This window comes from Oryx dammah, unplaced genomic scaffold (assembly GCF_014754425.2).
Source record: "Oryx dammah isolate SB20612 unplaced genomic scaffold, SCBI_Odam_1.1 HiC_scaffold_3, whole genome shotgun sequence".
NCBI lineage: Eukaryota > Metazoa > Chordata > Mammalia > Artiodactyla > Bovidae > Oryx > Oryx dammah.
In genome coordinates, this window is record NW_024070187.1 from 22,286,470 (window position 1) to 22,303,875 (window position 17,406).

The 17,406-nt window shown below is 38.2% G+C and overlaps 1 protein-coding gene and 1 non-coding gene across 2 annotated transcripts in view; both read right to left on the reverse strand.

Moving 5' to 3' along the window:
- Window positions 1–2,959: 2,959 nt before the first annotated feature.
- LOC120861876 (B-cell scaffold protein with ankyrin repeats-like) overlaps window positions 2,960–17,406 on the reverse strand; it is a 56,881-nt gene continuing 42,434 nt past the window's right edge. The window contains exons 5-10 of the mRNA XM_040237766.1: window positions 16,599–16,777; window positions 9,830–9,893; window positions 5,954–5,983; window positions 4,888–4,943; window positions 3,609–3,673; window positions 2,960–3,344 (exon numbers count right to left, since the gene is read on the reverse strand). Coding sequence (XP_040093700.1) covers window positions 3,614–3,673; window positions 4,888–4,943; window positions 5,954–5,983; window positions 9,830–9,893; window positions 16,599–16,777 — 389 coding nt within the window. The 3' untranslated portion in view covers window positions 2,960–3,344; window positions 3,609–3,613. The remainder of the gene's footprint in view (window positions 3,345–3,608; window positions 3,674–4,887; window positions 4,944–5,953; window positions 5,984–9,829; window positions 9,894–16,598; window positions 16,778–17,406) is intronic.
- Window positions 10,520–10,625, reverse strand: LOC120862318. The gene has a single exon (XR_005720746.1). It is a non-coding gene; the product is annotated as a U6 spliceosomal RNA (small nuclear RNA).

Here is a 17,406-nt window from a genome sequence, read left to right on the forward strand (position 1 = left end):
ATTGCTCAGGCTTCCAGAATCGGCACAAAATCATGAGATTTCCCATGCAAGTCTTCTCTTCCTGGTGGTGACTGGGGCTCTTAAACAAATGCCTGAAATCGCCAGGGAAAGTTCATACCTTCCTAGTCTACTGAGTGACTTCACTTTCACTTTTCACTTTCATGCATTGGAGAAGGAAATGGCAACCCACTCCAGTGTTCCTGCCTGGAGAATCCCAGGGACGGGGGAGCCTGGTGGGCTGCCGTCTATGGGGTCGCACAGAGTCGGACACGACTGAAGCAGCTTAGCAGCAGCAGTCTACTAGTCCAGATCTTGACATTCGATCTCTTCCACCACTGTAAAAAGCTTCTGTAATGTGGCTCAAATTTGATGGAGAGTATTCTGTATGATAGGGATAAAGCCCAGAAATTATAAATATAGCCCCTGGAACTTCCCTGGTGATCCAGTGGTTAAGAATCCACCTTCCAAAGCTGGGGATGTGGGTTGGATTCCCAGGTAAGGAACTAAGATCACACATGCTTCAGGGCTACTAAGGCTGCACGGCACAACTAGGGAAGATCATGTGCCAATGAAGAGCCTGTGCAGCCAAAAAAAAAAAAAAAAAAAAACAAAGAAGCCTCCTTCTAGACATATTCAGTTGGGATTCATTCCTAAATTTGGATTACCCTTCCTCTGCTTTGGCATTTCTCCACTTTTCATCTCTCCCTTCCATGCAACAGGCATGTTGTGAACTCCTTTCTGATCCCCTGATTCTAAACTCTCTTCTGCCCTCTGTGCTCAGTTGCTCAGTTGTGTGCAGCTTTTGCGATTGTATGGACTGCAGCCTGCCAGGCTCCTCTGTCCATCGAATTTTCCAGGCAGGAATACTGGAGTTGTTGCCACTTCCTCCTCCAGGGGATCTTCCCAACCTAGGGATCGAACCTGAGTCTCTTGTGTCTTCTGCTCTGGTAGGTGGATTCTTTACCACGAATACCACTTGGGAAGCCTCAGTAGGTCAAGCAGGGGAGGAGCCATGGCTTAGGAGGCATAGTGGGGACCTCAGTTATTTTTACGTTCCTTCTTCTCCCTTTCTCTGTGATGACAAAGTCAAAAAATTTCAAGGGCCAGAACTCTAGGGAAGAGATGATTAAAGGTATTTTCCCTATCATTTTATTCTAAATTAGCCCAGTTCAGAAGGTAGACTTACAGGTCCTGACTTTAGATTTCTTTCTATGTTAAAGGATTGAATAACATTCATGCTTTAACTCCCACTTCCACCCTTAATCCGGAGAAGGCAATTGCACCCTACTCCAGTACTCTTGCTTGGAAAGTCCCATGGACGGAGGAGCCTGGTAGGCTGCAGTCCATGGGGTCGCTAAGAGTTGGACTCGACTGTGCGGCTTCACTTTCCACCCTTAATAGAGTCTCAGGTAAGAAATGATCTAATCCCTTTGTAATTAGAAGAGCTGCCATTTTACCTGTTACTGGATTTCACATTTTCAATAAGAATAAAGTCAACAGTAGAACTGTACACAGTAGTCACAGGCCTGAATGGCAATTCTCACGTTAGAGACACATAGCATGTTAGTACTCAGTTGCGTCCAACTCTTTGCGACCCCATGGACTGTAGCCCGCCAGGCTCCTCTGTCCATGGAATTTCTCAGGCAAGAATATTGGAGTGGGTTGCCATTTCATCCTCTAGGGGATCTCTCCAATCCAGGGATTGAGCCCATGTCTCCAGCATTGCAGCAGGATTTTTCACCTGCTGAGCTATCAGGGAAGCCCAATAGAGATAATAGACACACTTAAATTTTACAGATTTAGAAAATTACAGAAAAGTAGTCAGTTTTCCTATTGCTTTTCCTGACTCTTTGGGTGGGACAATCCACAGAAATGAAAATGAATGTCGCTCAGTCATGTCCAACTCACTGTGAACCCATGGACTGCAGCCTGCCAGACTCCTCTGTCCATGGAATTCTCCAGGTCAGAATACTGGAGTGGATAGCCGTTCCCTTCTCCAGGGGATCTTCTGAACCTACAGATCGAACCCAGGTCTCCCACATTGCAGGTGGATTCTTTACCACCTGAAGCACCAAATGGGAGCATTCCATTTCTTGAAAATTTAAATGTGAAACTATGGACCAAATTTCCAAATGTCATAATCAAAAATCACCTTCTATTAGGGACAACTATTGATCAAACAACTATATTCTTTTTTAAAACTTGAGTTTGAGAGTGTTAATGGTCATGAGAAACTTACAGGCACTGTTTTGCAGAATCACTTTATTACTATTTTTTTAATCCTAAATTGTTTATTGAATTGCGTTTTTTCCCCTTATAAATCACATTAGGAATGGTCGTTACATGTATTTAAAATTTCCATTATTGTATGTATTAAGTATATATAGTATGCATGTATTTTTAAAATTAATTAATTTATTTTAATTGGAGGCAATTACTTTACAATATTGGATATTCCTATCACTCACTGTTTAGAAGCTAGAAAAAAATAATTTGTGTGTTTACTTTATGAACCCTACACAGTAAAATTATTAAAAAAAAACTTGGTGGACTTCTATCTTTAAACTAGTAAGCAAAAGACTTCAGAGGTTAATTTCATACATTTGTTTTGAAAAGTCAGACAACAGCTTTAAACATTCATTTTATTTGTAGCAACTGTGGGCAGAAATCATAGAATGGTAAAACTGCATTCTATTTTAAGCTCATAAATTGTTTCTAAGAATTTGGTTGATGAAATTGTAGGCCTTTTAATAGAGAATATAGGTTGTGAAAATGTATATTAATCTGAGATATAGAAAGTTAAAAAAACAATATTCTCAAGGTAATATGCAAACAGGTTCTGAAAAATGGAAGGTTGCTGTAAGCATGATCTGATAATAACAATTAGAGTTTTGAACATGAGAAATTCAGAAAATAGATTATCCACTGGAAAAGCCAATATGTATAAAATGAATTTGTATTTTTTTATGTTTATTCTCAGTGTAGGAGGAGTAAACTATAAGGTTAGCCCCTTAAATAGGCCCAATAACTTTTCTACAGAGCATTTAACTTCTCTGCTCTTGTTTTTAATTTTAAAAATGAGAAATACCTGCTTCATAAGCAAAGTGCCAGGTAAAACGCAAGAATTTTCAAAGAATGCAACTGCTCTATAGCATTCAAACTTAATCTTGATATACTCATTTGAAGCAGGTACAATGCCAATAAAGTTTGGCAATAACATTCTGAAACTCAAAACTTGCTTCTGCTTTCATAGCATAGATTTATCCTAAGACAGCAGGCAATCCAAATGCAAGCTTGCTTCACCCAGAAAGTGTCTGCAGATTCTTGAGTTTCATTATAATAACCTGAAAATAAGATCGCAGGACATGTATTAGTGAATAATGGATCATCAACTGAAATTGATTAGCTAGCATAAAATCACCCCTACACATAAATCTTTCTACGGAACAATCACCTTTAGCTTGAAAAATACATATGTTTATCCTTTCAGGAGAAGATAATGAAACATTTAAGGTATTCCATTTGTTAGACAAATGATCTTTCAAGTTCCTAATAAGCTTGCTTTAGGTTTTCTAAAAAATATAGTTGATATATAGATGATATTTTACCATCTTTAGTGATCTTTCCTGCAACAGAAACCAAAATCTTTTTCCACCTGGGGTCGAGCAGGAAGCTAAGGAAAAAATACACAGAGTTAGCATTTCTCCATTTTAAGGCTGAACAAAGAAACACGACAAAGTCATAGCTGCCTTTTGCAGTCACGGGAGAACAGCTTTGTAGAGGCAACGGCAAGACAGTCCCCCATCTTAAAAGGAAAGAATCATTGTTAAGTTCAACCACATCAATGTCCTTGAGTTCAAATTTTATTTCCTTTTTGAGGGAGAATAAGTGTTGGGAATTTATATTATTTTCCTCTTACCCAAAAGCTTGCTCTTAAAATAGTCCTTCAGATCTTGTAGAAGGACTTTTGCTTGACAAAGATATTTTCATAAAGCTAGATGGTACCTCACAATTCTGTGACAGTCAAATGGGTCTCATGAGTCTATGCGCTACAGACCCATTAAGTCTATAGCTCACCGGTGGGCCACAGAATGATCCAGAAATGCAAATACTTCAAGCAGTTCTTAAGAGTGAATGACTTTTATGTTAATGTATTAACATAACTTTTATGTTATGATATATTGAAGGATGGGAGAACTTAAAGGGTTATCAAAATTTGGTAAACAAAAACTAGTTTGTAATGGGCCCTAATTCAGGATTTTAGCAAGAAATCCAGCTGCCACATGTTCTTGGGTAATAGTGAGAATTTCCTACATCACATATATAGACAATTGGAATAGTACAATTTTTTATGAAGAAAAGTGTGTGGTCAGGACATCAAGGATATTGTCTTGAACTGGTCTTGGCTTTTCCATTTGCACCTTCTTTCTTTAGGGTTATTTTTAGCTTCTCATTAGCAATTTACTTTCAGTTAACACTACAATGTGAAGCAACACATATTTATATGAACAATATTTTCACATTATATTTTTTCCCAAAACTAGATTTTAAGGATTGTATAAACTGTGGTTCAAATAGACTCATCATATTCCTTTTGCTAAAGAAGATGTGTTTATAACTTCTCTACAATTTATTTGGTCTGTACATGTTTGTGCACGTTAGCTTCAGTGCCTTTCTCCTTTAAGTTCTTTCTTTGCTTTTTTCCAAACAATTATGTTTTAAAAATTACTGCTCATGTATTTTGCACACAAATGCTTATGTAACCTACTTAGTTCATATCTGTTGGAATGTTTCAAAACATAGTCAGGATAGAAGGCTTTCATGTTCTTTCTCAACAAATAAGTTCTTTGTTTGTATTTTATAAAAATGAAGATAAACACAACCCACCTTACTGCCAAAGGGTATGTTATGTAACATACTTTCACTGTGGGCACTTTCGTTACCTAGAAATACAAACGATGTTACTAACGCTTTATTCATTCACAAATTTAGTAATTCCTTTATTCAGCATTTAAAAAAATATATATGCAAAGAGTAGGATATGGGTAAAGATAAAAAACACTAAAGAGATAAAATGTGCATATTGAAAAGGCATCCTTGGCAATTATGTATTAATTTGTATTAATATGTATGTATTAATTTATCATACCCACATATTGAGGAGTTGATGAGCTCAGAAACTATCCGACACCATGAATAACAACCTCCGTTTGATTTTGCCTTCTTCTCCTCCCCATTTACCAGGATCAGGTAACTTCAAAGCACACTTTTTATAAGTTTGCTCCTACCACTGCACCATGGCCCATGCCACTTCCTGCTTCTATCACAAGTTTCTGACTTTCCATCCAGCCACACACTTCTGTTCTGCTTTTGCTATTCCCACAGTCAGTGCTGTGCTTCAGGCTGGAGGCAGAGCTCACAGCTCTCTAGACAACCCTCCAGCTGGCCTGCAGCTCCTCTCTGCCCTCCCTACTTTCTGCACACATTTCTCTCTCATTACACTAAAGTGAACCCTTCCAACTATTAAGTTTTATTCTAAGTTCATTTGCTCTATAAACGTTTCCCACTTACCAAGTTAGCGCGATTTAGATCAATCATCAGCAGTCATTATAGCAATTCCCCATGATAGAATTCTTATCTATATTTTACGTATGAGGGAACTGAGGTGTAAAGAGTTTAAGTGACTTGTCAAAGGTCACAGCTTGTTAAGTTTGAAGAGCCAAGTCAGAGTTCAAAGTGCATACTTCTTTTACCATATCACAGTGCTTCTAGCATTGCTATTCTAGAATCACCTCACATTTATTTTGGATATCAAATTGCCTTACATATAAATATAAAATCTCTCTGAGTTTTTACACTGACCAGCCTAATCACATTAGGTTTACATTAATACAAAAGTTGGTTTGTTCTGGGCTTTGTTTTAGTCCTAAATTCTTCAATAAACACCACTTACCATTTGGATGGTGCACAATGGTGAGCTTATCTACAAGACAAAAAAAAAAAAAAGCACATTCTACTGAGTTTTGCTCCATGTTTATCTTAGGGTCATTTCTTCTTATCAGTTGACTACTTCTTGTCTTGAGATGACTGAAGTTTCACAGTCTGATTTTAAAAAATACCTCTGGCCACTAAGTATGTAACTGTCTTTTATTACTTGTATCACTAAGTGTGAAACTATGTCTTTTTTCCCTTCTGATGTTTGTTCCACATTATCACGATTTTAGATATATTTGACGCTTAATAATAGCTTCTTACTCAGCCTTGATATTCTTCTAGCCTGAGCTATTCAAGTATTTTTAAAAAATAACCTTATTCAGAAATAATTACATACAGTACAATTCATACACCTTGTATGGCATTCTTTAGCATTTCTTACATTGCAATTTTCCTGTCTATGAATTCTCTGATTTCAATTATCTGAAAATGTCTCAATTTCAACGAATTTTTGAAGGTTATTTTTCCTGGATATACAATTCTAAGTGGTCATTTGTTTTTATTTTAGCACTTTCAAAGATATTGTTGCACCGTCTTTAGTCCTCCATGTTTCTGACAAGATATTAGTGAATATGGAATACATTTATGCTTTTCTCTTGATATATGTCTCTTTCTCTGGCTGCTATCAAGAATTTACCTTGACTTGAAGTAGCTTGACTACAAGTGCTCAAATATAGTTCGGCTTAACAGGCTAACTGGAGTTTTTTTTAAGTTCTTGGAACAGTATGAAGGTAGTTTACATTGAATTTGGAAAATATCTGACCATTATTTATTTTAAAATATTTTGCCCAAACTCACTAGTTTTTCCTCTGGGACTCTGACTATGTGCATGCTAGACTGTGTTATGTCCTACGTGTCTCTGAGGCTCCATTCATTTTCAAGTTTTTTTATCTCCTTTTTCATCATATTGGATAATTTCTACTGATCTGTCTTTAAGCTGATTAACTCTTACTTTTGCTATATTCAATCTGCTGATAAGTTCTTCTGATAATTTTTCATTTGTTTTATTGTAATTTTAATTTCTATAAATTTCCATCTGGTTCTTCTATATAGTTTCAATTATCTTGTTTAAATTTCATATTTATTCACTCTTTAAAACCATATTTTTCATTAATTTTGTTAAGGTCAATAATAAGACTATCTCAGGTTCAGTTTTTATTGATGCTTTCTTTTTTCTTTTCTGTGAATCGCATTTTCATTTGTACCTCATTTAAAAAAATAACCCTGAATACTGGATTTTAAAGGTAATCTGTAGCGTATTCTGGATTCTATATTCATATTCTATATTCCTTCGATGAATATAGGTTCTTGTTTTACCAGGCAGTTTGTTTACTGTCATGAACCTGTGGTAGGCTCAGTTTTCTGCTTTTTTTCAGTGTCAACCTATACAAAGCTCAAGATGTTTGCTAAGACTCTTAATAGAAATTCCCTAATGATTCAGCAGTAAAAAAAAAATCTGCCTGCAATGCAGGAGATGTGGATTCAATTCCTGGGTTGGGAAGATCCCCTAGAGAAGGAAATGGCAGCTCACTCCAGGATTCTTGCCTAGGAAATTCCCTGGACTGGCACCTGGCAAGCCCCAGTCCATGGGGGTGGCAGAAGAGCCAGACATGACTTAGCCACTAAACAACAACAACAGTAGGACTAAGCCTACAAATTCCATTTTCCACTGGGCTCTTGTAGGGGTTTGGTTCTAGGCTTTGCTGGGGCAAGTCTAGAGCAGGTCTTACTCTAAGTCATGGTCCTGACTCTTTACATCTCTTGGGTGTCACAGCAGGATGCCAGGCATTTTAACAAAGTGTTAGGAGACCTTTCCTCTCTGGCAGGGCAGAACTCAAAGAAACATCCCCAGTTTGGCTTTTCCTTGGCTTTGCCCAACCTTCAATGTCTCTGTTCTGCCTTCACAGCAAGCACTACAAGCTGCTATCTTACATGCTTTGACTGGTCTTGTCTGCACATGTACAGCTCATCTCTCAGCCAGACTTGTGGAGCCCCTCCCTCACTCTGAGGCTTCCTCTCTTCGTGGTTACCTCCTCTTCAGTGACTCACCACATACATTCCAGCAGCTCTGCTGCTAAGTCACTTCAGTCATGTCCTACTCTGTGGGACCCCACAGACGGCAGCCCACCAGGCTCCCCCGTCCCTGGGATTCTCCAGGCAAGAACCCTGGAGTGGGTTGCCATTTCCTTCTCCAATGCATGAAAGTGAAAAGTGAAAGGGAAGTCACTCAGTTGTATCCGACTCTGTGCAACCCCATGGACTGCAGCCTTCCAGGCTCCTCCGTCCATGGGATTTTCCAGGCAAGAGTACTGGAGTGGGACTCTGGCTGCCCTGAACTCTTATCTTTGCTACCTCAGTTTAACTGCTTTGCACAGACTATAGTCAGAAAATCATCTTGTGGGTAATGATGAGAGACGTCTCATATATTTTGTTTTTCTCTGGGATTACAGTCTAAGTCTGCCTATCATTTACTCCCTGAGATCAGTTGCTTCATATTTTTTTGCCTACTATCTGTATCCTTACAGTGGGAGGGTTTGTCTGGTACTGCTTATTCCATTTTAGCTGAAAGAAGAACTAGTTGATTCCTAATTAAAACACCAATGATTAAGAGTGTTAACTTTGGATTCCAATAGACATAGACTGTAATCTCTAATCTGTGTGTTTAGAGGCTTCTTAGTTTCTCAGATTCTCAGTTTCCCTATTATAAATTGGGACTAATGCCTATCTCAAAGGGTTATTAATGGGATGATTTTGTGCAGAGTAGATAAGACAATAAATATTAGCTACTACTACTATTTAATGTTCCTTAGTGAAATTATTTATATATTTTATAATTTTATACATTTAAAAAATTTTACTCTTATTCCACATTAGAATGTAGGTTTGTAGAACTCAGTTATTTGTAAATTAGTTTTGTGTTTGGGACCTTAATTATTTTAGAAAGCATATTTATGTTTTAGAAAACATTTCTAAGAGAGCTTAAAGAATTCTCTGAAGAAATAGATAACAATCCAATAATATAAAAAGAAAATGAATTTTAACATAGCGAATTTCAGCATGAAGTACTATCTAAAAGTTATGCAGTATTATTGAAAATAGAAGAGATGGAGGCTTTCAAATTTTACTAGTAGTTGTCAGTTTTTAATTATCTGTGCAGGGGTAGGGACTTGGGGATAGGGTGGTCAGAGAATGACAACATAATTTATTTTCAATTTTGGAATGCGTTGTTTATGTTTGGAGAAGATTTACCATCTTAATAATGTTTGGTTTGTGTTAACATTAAAATGAGTATTTTTCCCCCCTGGGAGCAACTGCTAATTATTAGCAAGGGGAATCTGTGTTGAGAAGAAGCATGCTAGCTTCAGGGGAAGGCAACATGAGATTTATAATTTAAAATGATCCACATGTGGACAACTGTGAGAATTGACTATATTGAGAATATTCTACCTTATTAAAAAAAAGTGTGACTCTTTAACAATTTAATACCCTGAACTGAGACTTATACACACACACACACAAAACTAAAGCATAATTATCTTATTTGCAACTTATATGGAAATCAAAGGAAAGGAAGTAACTAGCATTTACATTATGGGCCAGAGAAGGTGAAAAGTATTTTATGTGTTAACTTGTACAATCACTTCCAGGTATATGTCTGATTATTCTTGTTTTGCAGACAAGGGCCTTGAGTACCAAGGAGTAAGACACTCTCCAATTTAAGCAGCTGGGAAGTGACTGGATATAAACTTGAACTCAGGCCTGTTTTATTTCACCATTCTTGCTTTTTCCACTTCATCACTCTATTATTTTTGAAGAGCAGACAAATTTTACTTACTGTAGACATTTTCTTCTTCTGGCCTTTTTCCAACAATGCAATCTCGTAGTTGGCGTAGTTTTTCCTTAATGAGGAGACAACCAGGAAAGAGAAGTCAAGGTTCACGAATTTGTCATGAACTGAGATGGAAACTTTAACTACTACAACCAGTAAAACCACTACAGCTTAGTGCTAATGTGGTACTTAGTGTTCCAGCCACCATTCTTGCTACTTCACATGTATTGTTTTCCTTAATCCTCACAACTTCACGAGCTGGATAAAAAACATCATCATCTCCTTTTACCAGTATGGAAACTGAGTTACAGAAGATTAAGTAACTTTCCTAAATCACCCAGAAGATGTACAGCCAGGGTGGGAACCCAGAGCCCAGTTCTTCTGGGAGCTTCTTTCCCAAAAGAACTCCTGAGGCATCTACACTGGCTATCGGTGCCTCAAAGCAGAAGGCCAGCTTAACAATGGTTTGCTGCTGCCTGAGCCCATCTCTAGCCTCTGCAGGGTACATGCTTTCCTAGTAGGTCCTTCTAAGAACCAGGGACTCAGGAGCAAATGATACATAACTGGATTTCCATTTTTAACTCATTTGTGATCTTTCTTTGCTTTCCAAATGTTCTATACTGAACATCTATTACCTTTTTAACTGAAAGGTAAAACAAGCTAATGCTCAATATATCTGCTTTTATTTATTTTTTTAAAAATATGGACTGCTTCATGAATTTGCATGTCATCCTGCGCAGGGACTGTGCTAATCTTCTCTGTATTGTTCTAATTTTAGTGTATGTCCTGCCAAAGGGAGTACCAATAAATGTGCTTTTAGAAGAGAATTTAAGAGTAGCACTTTTCTTAAGGGCTTGCCCTGCAAACCTAGAAACAACTTTTCTTAAAATAGAGTTGTGTTCATTGCCTTAAAGATCATCTCCTATGAGTGGAGCAAACATTCTTCTTTAGGAACTTGGTTGATTGTGAGAGGGGAGCTAAAGGCAAGGTTTTTTTCAATCATCTCACCTTCAACTCCAGGGATTCTACCTGGGTCTTCATTATCCTAGAAACTCTTCTACTAATAAATCTATGCTTGTGCCATTTTCCCTCTTATTTTCTTTTCCTGGGATAATACCTTTCTGTCAGTAAGAATATAATTTCACAGCCCCCTCTGATAGATTCATCTTTGGGATTAAAATGAATATTTTTTGTAAACTACAAGAGTAAGATTGAAAAGTGTATGGTCAGTGTGTATTGGGAAAATAGGGAGAACATTCATTTTTTGATGTTCTGACTTTTGTCCCCAATGGCTCAGTGGGCAAAGAATCTGCCTGCAATTCAGGAGACAGGGGTTCGATCCCTGGATCTGGAAGATCCCCTGGAGGAGGAAATGGCAACCCACTCCAGTATTCTTGCCTGGAGAATTCCACAGACAGAGGAGCCTGGTGGGCTACAGTTCATAGGCTTGCAGAGAGTCAGACATGACTGAGTGACTAAGCATACACGACTTTTGTTCAGGCCCTTAAGTTAAGGACTGATTGAAAAAACACAGGGAAAAGTCTTTCTCACATTCATCTTGGTCATGATACTTTGGATATAGCTGAAAAAGCAAAGCAACAAAAGCAAAAATAAACAACTGGGACTGCATCAGACTGAAAAGCTTTTGCATAACAAAAGGGACAACCAACAAAATGAAAAGTCACCCTGTGGACTGAGGGAAAATATCTGCAAACCATATATGTGATCAGGAGTTGATATTTGAAATATATAAAGAACTCACAGAACTTAATGACAAAAATGTCCCAAATAATCTGATTAAAAAATGGTCAGAAGAACTGAACAGACATTTCTCAAAGAAGACATTAAAATGGCCAACAGATAAATGAAAAAGTTCTCAGCATCACTAATCTTCAGGGAAATGCAAATCAAACCCACAATAGGATCTTACCTCAGAATCATCAAAGGACAAGGGGTAAGAAATGAAGTTATGGAGAAAAAAGAAGCCTTGTGCAGAGTTGGTGGAAATGTAAATCGGTGCAGCCATTATGGAAATCGGTATGGAGCTTCCTCAAAACATTAAAAATGGTACCATCATATGATTCAGCATTGCTACTTCTGGGCATTTATCCAAAGGAAATGAAATCATGATCTCAACAAAACAGCTGCACTTCCACATTCACTGCATTAGCCAAGATATGGAAACCACCTAAGTGTCTAGGAATGGATAAAGAACATATGATATATATGTCTGTACACGTGTGTGTATATATACATATATACACCCGAGGTAATACTATTCACCCATGAGAAAGAAGGAAATCCTACCATCTTTGGCAACATGGATAGACTCTGAGGGCATTATGCCAAGTGAAATAAGTCAGATAGGCAAAGGCAAATACTGTGTGATCATACTTCTACGTGAACTCTTAAAAAAGCCAATTCATAGAAACAGAATTGAATGGTGGTTATTGGGGACTGAGGAGTGGAAGAAATTCAGAGATGCTGATGTTGGTCAAAGGGTACAAACTTCCAGTTACAAGATGAAAAAGTTCTGGGAATCCAGTGTATAGCAAGATGACTATTTAATAGTACCGTATTACATATAGATTATAGATAGCAACTTGAAAGTTGCTAAGAGAATTAATATTGTATGTTCTTGTCACACAGAAATGTTAATTTTATGACATGATGGAGGTGTTAGTGAGAGAGTCATTTCCTAGGCAGGTTGATAAGTCTAGGGGTCCCCAAGGAGAGAGGGGTCTGGAATTCTCAAGGAGGAGAAAAGGACAAACTTTTTTTTCCCCTCTACATTCCTTAGGATTATGTATCCTGCCTGAGGACAGTCTCTGGATTAAACCTTCTGGCTAATTCTGTTATCTTAAAATGTAAATTTGGGAGTAGGTCTAGTGAGATCTTTACAACCTCTACACATTCTTTGGATTCATTGGCGAGTATATAACTCCATTGTTAACACTAGCAAGTGGGTACTCTTTCTACCCCCTTCTGATGTCTATGTCAGAAGCTTTCTCTATCTCCTTTATACTTTAATAAAACTTTATTACACAAAAGCTCTGAGTGATCAAGCCTTGTCTCTGGCCCCGGATTGAATTCTTCTCCTCTGGAGGCCAAGAATCCCGGCGTCTTTGCGTGATTAAGCAACAACCTTTCATTAGCTAATGCTACGATGGTCATCATTTTGCAGCATATAAAATCAATCCACTGTACACTTTACATTTAGACAAAGTTCTAAGTCAATTATATCAGGAAGGTTGGGAAGGAAAGGGAAAAGAACTGAATAAATCCTTGGACTCAGTCAGAGTCACAAACTTTCGGCTTTTATGGAAAGCAGTTTTATGGTTTGTTCTTTCATCTACAGGTTACTTTTTGGTTTGGTTTTGCATAAGTGCTTACTGTATTCATTATTCCATTGTTCCTATGTATTAGATAAGCCACATCAGTCTTGAAGCAATTGAGTATTGTTGTGTTTAGTCCCTAAGTCATGTCTAACTCTTTGCAACTCCCTGGACTGTAGCACATTAAGCTCCTTTAGCCATGGGATTTCCCAAGCAAGAATACTTTCCTAGTCAAGGAGTGGGTTGCCATTTCCTTCTCCAGGGGATCTTTCTGACCCAGGGATTGAACCCAGTTCTCTTGCATTGGCAGGAGGATTCTTTACCACTGAGTCATCTGGTAAGCCCCTTAGACCACCTTTAATTCTTTCTAAAATGATACTGAAAATAAATATACAAAAAAGATCTTAATGACTCAGATAACTGTGATGGTATGATCACTTACCTGGAGCCAGACATCCTGGAATGTGAAGCCAAATGGGCCTTAGAAAGCATCGCTACAAACAAAGCTAGTGGAGGTGATAGATTTCCAGCTGAGCTATTTCAAATCCTAAAAGATGACACTGTTAAAGTGCTACACTCAATATGCCAGCAAATCTGGAAACTCAGCAGTGGCCACAGGACTGGAAAAGGTCAGTTTTCATTCCAATCCCAAAGAAGGGCAATGCCAAAGAATGTTCAAACTACTGCACAATTACACTCATTTCACATGCTAGTAAGGTCATGCTCAAAATCCTCCAAGCTATGCTTCAACACTACATGAACCAGGAACTTCCAGATGTATAGGCTGGACTTAGAAAGGGCAGAGGAACCAGAGATCAAATTGCCAACATCCACTGGATCATAGAAAAATTAAGAGTTCCAGGAAAACATCTACTTCTGCTTTACTGATTAGGCTAAAGCCTTTAACTGTGTGAATCACAAAAAACTGGAAAATTCTGGAAGAGATGGGAATACCAGAGCACCTTACCTACCTCCTGAGAAATCTGTATGCAGGTCAAGAAGCAACAGTTAAAACCAAACATGGAAAAACAAATTGGTTCAAAACTGGGAAAGGAGTGCATCAAGGCAGTATACTGTCACTCTGTTTATTTAACTTATATGCAGAGTACATCATGTGAAATGCCGGGCTGGATGAAGCCCAAGCTGGAATCAAGATTGCCGGGAGAAATATCAATAACCTCAGATATGCCTATGACACCACCCTTATGACAGAAAGTGAAGAGGAACTAAAGAGCCTCTTGATGAAGGTAAAAGAGGAGAGTGAAAAAGTTGGTTTAAAACTGAACATTCAAAAAACTAAGATCATGGCATCTGGTCCCATCACTTCATGGCATATAGATAGGGAAACAATGGAAACAGTGAAAGCTTTATTTTCTTTGGCTCCAAAATCACTGCAGATGGTGATGGCTTCCATGAAATTAAAAAACACTTGATCCTTGGAAGAAAAGTTGTGACAAACCTAGATAGTGTATTAATAAGCAGAACATTACTTTGCAGACAAAGGCCTGAATAGTCAAAGCTATGATTTTTCCAGTAGTCATGTATGGATGTGAGAGCTGGACCTTAAAAAAGGCTGAGCACCAAAGAATTGATGCTTTTGGACTGTGGTGTTGCAGAAGACTCTTGAGAGTCCCTTGGACTGCAAGGAGATCCACCAGTCCATCCTAAAGGAGATCAGTCCTGAATATTCATTGGAAGGACTGATGCTAAAGCTGAAGCTCCAATACTCTGGCCACCTGATATAAAGAGTCGACTCATTGGAAAAGATCCTGATGCTGGGGAAGAAGGAGGAGAATGGGATGACAGAGGATGAGGTAGTTGGATGGCATCACCAACTCAATGGACATGAGTTTGAGCAAGCTCTGGGAGATGGTGAAGGACAGGGAAGCCTGGCATGCTGCAGTCCATGAGGTCGCAAAGAGTTGGACACGACTGAGTGGCTGAACAACAATAACAACTGAATATAAATACGCAAATAAAATAGAGACAACCAAGGGTTTGATAAAGCAACGAGTGAAATCACTAACAAGAAGATATTTAGATTGGATCACTTAAAATTGTAAACTTTATTACAGAAAGGTCTAAGGAGGATAAAGTACAATTGACTTATCTCAACCAAACTTATATAAACTTATTTTCTAGCATTGCCAGGAGAGTGATCTGCAGTTCAGTACTTGGGCACACTTTACCCACTTCAGGATGAGAGGGATGCTTGATGGTGATGGCAACAGTGTGGACTGTGCTGTAGTTCTGACCATGAACGACCGTCACTACCGAACTCCACAATTAGTGTTCTTAACATGTGTTTGCAAAACAACTGCCCCTGCTTCACACTGCAAAAGCTTGACCAGGTCCAGCCACCAAACCGCAACAAGAGCTATCCTGAAAGACAGGTGACTTCTAACAAGGTGTGTGACCACACATGTGTTGGGGAAGTCCCCTTACCTAAACAATCTCCTGTCTATATGCCATGTCGCTTGAACCACTATTCTGATTCATTTCTCTGCTGTTTATAAAGTGTCTTCTTAAGCACTATTTTAAAGGAAAAATGATCCCTTGGGAAAGGTAGCATATTAGGCTATTAATAATTATTGATATTTGGGCCTAACGTAGCTAAATGAAATGGCTGCCTGAGAACTGGCTGCTGAGGTACTGGGGTTTTATATGAGGAGAAGAAAAAAAGTGGTGAAATATTTTGTGAGTGGTATGGCCTGTTGGATAGATAGAATACCATCTTGAATCCCCTCACTGAGGACTGTCACGGGCTGTATATTATATTACATGTATAGTATATATTTTTTTCATTCTCCTCTTGGAACCACCTACTCCAATCCCCTTTCAGGATGTAAATTATTTTTATAGAAGACAAGCTTATCTGAATTTAATACTCTTGGCATAATTTCCCTGTAAATCTTGACTGATCTATATGAAAATCATGATATCTATTTATGTATGTATATATTTATACATATGTAAATTCTGATACATACATATTTATTTTTCCAAAGGTAAAGGGGAATATAAAACATTAAGTTTATTCAGGACTATTGTCTGATATGATTTTAATCATTTTCTTGTTCCCTTTAAGTCTGGTCTAAATAATACATTCTTCAGAATTCTAAGCACGTAGTGTAAAGGTGCTTCATCTTAATTTCAGCAATGAGATTCATAAAACCTTCACTCTACTAAGGACAGCCTTATATGTTGATTAGATATTAGCTATGATACACTCAGTCTTAGCAATGAGTTCATCAGTTGTTTGTAAACATGAAACCTGGATATTGCTAAACTTTTAATTGGTAATTTAAAGCCTCTTTTTCTGGTTAGTTAAAAATGAAAGAAAGAACAATTACCTGTATTTTTTAAGACTAAATATTTACAAAGAGGCTAGGACTCTACAAGGGAAGGAATGTTCCACAGTAGAATGGGGTCTGTATTACCTGCTGAATTATCTCCAGGCCAGTCTTTCCCATCTGCCAGTGTTTAAACTTCTCCAGGGCTTCATCCATAGAGAGTTTCCCATTCTTGACTTTCTCTTGCAGCAGGATGAGTTCCTCCTGTCCTGCAGCGAGGCAGTCCCTTACGGTGGAGAAGGTCTGACTCTCCATCCGACCTCTGTCTACAATATGAGAGAAGGGTGTTTTCATGAGAAGTGTTTTAATGACAACTAGGGAAAAAAAAAAAAAAACACTTAAAAAAATAAAGCAGTTTGAGTTTCTCGTTCCAGCTAGTCTATAGGCAGTTACAGAACAAATCAGAACAAATTTTTTAATGCAGTTTTAAAAACTGTCATGCCTCAGACCTAGAGTTACAGGTGAAAAGAACGTGTCTCGTCACTGAAAACATAAAGGGATGAGGAGAGAAAGAGCAACAACCAAAGTTTTCCTCTGCACTAGCTGTGGGCAGTGCCAGTTTCATGGTCCTTCGGGGGAATTACTTTAAATTATGCTTCCCTGGTAGCTCAGCTGGTAAAGAATCTGTCCTCAGTGCAGGAGATCCTGGTTTGATTCCTGGATCAGGAAGATCCCCTGGAGAAGGGAATGGCAACCCACTTCAGTATTCTTGCCTGGAGAATTCCATGAGCAGAGGGTCCTGGTGGGCTACAGTCCATGGGGTCACAAAGAGCTGGACATGACTGGGTGACTAAGCACAGCACAGCACACATGTGCACAAAATACTCAGCATTGGGCTTGCTGCATAGAAAGCTAAGTAAAAGGTCATATTATTATTACTAATAAATATTTGTGG